At 36.0% G+C, this 3,979-nt stretch overlaps 1 protein-coding gene across 1 annotated transcript in view; it reads left to right on the forward strand.

Annotated features, from left to right (window-relative positions):
- Dock11 (dedicator of cytokinesis 11) overlaps nucleotides 1-3,979 on the forward strand; it is a 136,086-nt gene that overhangs the window by 123,580 nt on the left and 8,527 nt on the right. Inside the window, exons 50-51 of the mRNA XM_031372386.1 lie at nucleotides 2,753-2,963; nucleotides 3,570-3,760. Coding sequence (XP_031228246.1) covers nucleotides 2,753-2,963; nucleotides 3,570-3,760 — 402 coding nt within the window. The remainder of the gene's footprint in view (nucleotides 1-2,752; nucleotides 2,964-3,569; nucleotides 3,761-3,979) is intronic.

Genomic DNA, 3,979 nt, shown 5'->3' on the forward strand with positions numbered 1-3,979 from the left:
GTAATTCACTACATAAACAAACTCAAGGACAAAAACATATGATCATCTCACTAGATGCTGAGAAAGCAAACAATTTTTAATAAGATCTGACCTGGGGTTGGAGAGATGACTCAGTGGTTAAGAGCACTGACTGCTCTTCCAAAGGTCCTGAGTTCAAATCCCAACAACCACATGGTGGCTCACAACCATCTGTAACAAGATTGATTCTGGTGTCTGAAGACAGCAACAGTGTACTCATGTACATAAAATAAATAAAGTAAATCTTTAAAAAAAAAAATGTGACATAGGCAGGCCTGAAATACAGAGCCTTCAGAGTGCTGAAATTGTAGGCATCCATTACCATACCTGCACAATGTTTTCCTTGTAACTGTTCCGTAAGTAATAGAGTATAACAAGCAATTTGCCTAAAATTTATGTTGTCTTGGCTATCATAAGTCATCCCGAGATGGTTTAAAAGCTACAGAAGGGTAATTCTTAGGTTCTCTGCAGCAATTTTGCCACTAGTACAGGGAATTTGATTTTTAATATGTAACAGTAGAATTAAAAGCATTCTTGTGTGTGTTTGGGGAGGGGTGGCTGGGGAGAAATTACGGGCCTGAGTTACTATGCCAAGCAAAACAAAAACAAAAACAAAACAAACCACTCTTTTGCTTGCCAAGGAACAAAATCTGCTTAAAGGCACAGGCAATTTGAATAGAAGTTTAGCAGTGTCTTCCAAGATCTTAAATGTATGTGTCCTTTGGCCCAACAATACATTTCAATATAAAATTATCTCCATACATAAATGGGGCTAGAATCTTGGCTGAAAAGAAGGAGTTTTTCCTGCTATTTATATATAAACTGTATACTACTTAATATGTGCATGTATAAACATTTTAGGATTTGACATCCCACTTGAACTTTTTATTTTCTATTTATGTTTCATTTTAGCCAAATAATTGCTTTGATTGAGGTCTTTTTCTAAAATTCCAACTTTTAAATGTGAGAGAATTATTTCTGGGACTTTTGGCTAAAATAAGTGTAATCAGAAAGAAAGGTTAATGTTTCCAGAGCAAACTAAGTAAATAGAAGGGACTTAAAGAGGTTAGCAGTGTTGTTAAGACATTTACTGTCCCCTGTCTTTATGCCTGCATATATGGAGGATAAAATCATACAGAGACTGTTTGGAGGGTGGATTTTTGTTAGCTTTCGTTCTTCCTTCCTTCCTTCCTTCCTTCCTTCGACGGACAGATGTAATTGATAAATCACCAAGTCACCCAGGAAACTAGGCAGATTTTGTTGAGAAGACACTGAAAGCAGATCCTGAGTTTTGTCTGGAGTTAAGGAGAAATGCTAGCGAGTTCAAGAATCCATAAGTAAACCTTTAACAAAAACGCAGCAGCAATTCTTGGCATGGAATTTTGATGACTCATAAAATGACCAACAACCATCACTAGACTTTTAGGTTATCTTGTTGCTGCTGCTGTTGCTGTTGTCACTGGGAATTGAACTAAGTACCTTGAACATGTTAGGCCAGCACTCCACCTTTTATGTCTTCAACATAGAATCACTGTATTTTCTGTTGATCTTTTTCCTCTGCTGGCTAGGATTAAACTGATGTAGGTAAGAACAACTACTCTTGAAGGCTGAAGAGATGACTCCATAGTTAGGAGCACTTGCTTCTCTTGTGGAGGATCTAGGCTCAGTGCCCAGCACACACATAATGGTTCACAACCATGCTTAACTTCAGTTTCAGTGATTTTGTTGTCCACTTCTGGCCTTGGCAAGAACTGCAAACACATGGTGCACTTGCCCACATGTAGACAAACTCTTCATACACATAAAATAAAATATAAAAATAATAAAATCTTTCAAAATATCCACTCATGATATCAGACACTACTTGTGGATGGCCAAATTGATATATTACTTTACTGCATAATTAGGTGATGTATTAAAATATTTTAAAGCTATATAAAATTTTTGAAATAAATAATTGTTTTCTAAAAATGTATCCTACAGCAAACAATCAGAACAACAACAACAACAACAAAAACCCACACCATTTAAATTCAAAGACATTCACCAAAAACATGGTTTTCCATAGCAAAATATAAGAAAATGACCAATATAATTCATCTGTATACATTTAGCCATTAAAGTCACATTAAGTCACTTATGGTTCATACCTATAATTCTAAAACTGAAGTGGCCAAACCAGGAACACAACTACAAGTTTAAAGTTACTGAGGGTTACCTAGAGAATTCCAAGGTAGCCTGAGCTACAGTGTGGAACTCCATCTCAAGTAATATAAATAAATAAGTGTTAATGCTATTGTTAACACTCCAGTAGAAACTATAGTAGTTTTGGTATTATAGTAGTATTGAGGTAGACTTCACGTATTGCACAACTATTTTAATAAATATTTAAGGAATAAGATTACAAGACTGTTCAGTGTGATCTCAATTTTGAGAACATATATGCATACAAACAATTGGAAGGAAATATGTGAAACGTACAAAATGCTAATTGCTGAGGGCTAAGATTGCAGTGGTGTTTTCTGTTCCTCCTGTATTTCTGAGTCTCTGTAGGTTTCTGTACCTTCCTTATAGTCAAAGACAAATTATCTGTAAAACACAATTATAATCTCCCCCAGTAAGTGTAAAATAGATCAGGAGCACAGCAGTAATGCCATGTTTTTTGTGTGGTCTCAAAGCGGTAAGCTATATTTTCATTTTCTTTTCATTGATTAAAAAATAACTCTCTTTATAGGTAAATACCAAAGAGCTTGATCCAAAATTTGCTCATATACAAGTCACTTATGTGAAGCCTTATTTTGATGACAAAGAACTCACAGAAAGAAAGACGGAGTTTGAAAGAAATCATAATCTCAACAGATTTGTTTTTGAGGCCCCGTACACATTATCAGGCAAGAAACAAGGTTGCATAGAAGAACAGTGTAAACGTCGCACTATCTTGACCAGTGAGTTGGAATCTTTATGTTACTTTCATATCTGTCTTGGTCCCTTCTCATATACACAAGTACCAGCTGGCCAGCAGGAACATGTGACTGAAATTTGAATCATTTGTTATTTTACAAGTTTATACAAACATGTCCTTGTAATAAACCATCGTTTTCCCATATGTCACTCCTAATTGCTTAGAGGTGTCTCATAAAGATAATTTTATCCTTTCATCCTGAAGCAGAAGGAACTAGTTGGCACCCTTAGGAATTTTTCTAACAAAAACATTAGAAGCCATAAAACAAGTTGATTCTGTTTTTTTTCCTAGAATTCTAATGAATAAATTACTTTCTAAAATTGGTTTTGTGCTGCCTCATCCAACCTTGGTATGACGGGCTCCTGGTCTAATTGTAGTTCATTGTGCCTTGTCTGGTCGATATTGCTGGGAGGCCTGCTCTTTTCTGAAGAGAAACAGAGGAGAAGGAGTGAATTTGGGGGAGAGGGGAGGTAGGAAGTGGTTGAGAGGGGTGAAGGAAGGAAATATTATATGAGAGAAGAATAAATAAAAAGAAAACAAAATTATTCCATTGCTACATTTAAAAAAAATTGGTCTTTGTATTTCATAGCTTCAAACTCATTTCCATATGTGAAAAAGAGGATTCCTATAAACTGTGAACAGCAGGTGAATTTAAAGCCAATTGATGTTGCTACGGATGAAATAAAAGATAAAACTGCAGAGCTCCACAAGCTTTGCTCCTCTGCTGATGTGGACATGATTCAGCTTCAGCTAAAGTTGCAGGGCTGTGTCTCTGTGCAGGTATGTTGCTTGGTTGCACAACAAGCACAAAAGGCTGTTGATGTTTCTTTTGCTTTTGTGAAGACATGGACCAAGCATTAACTACCGTTGTATGTCATGTTCTTATTGGGAGCAAAAAACAATCAGTAGGTTTTTTGGGTTTTTTTATTTGTTTGTTTGGTTTGGTTTGGTTTGGTTTGGTTTTTTGAGACAGGGTTTCTCTGTGTAGCCCTGGCTGTC

The sequence above is a fragment of the Mastomys coucha genome, chromosome X (genome assembly GCF_008632895.1).
Source record: "Mastomys coucha isolate ucsf_1 chromosome X, UCSF_Mcou_1, whole genome shotgun sequence".
Lineage (NCBI taxonomy): Eukaryota > Metazoa > Chordata > Mammalia > Rodentia > Muridae > Mastomys > Mastomys coucha.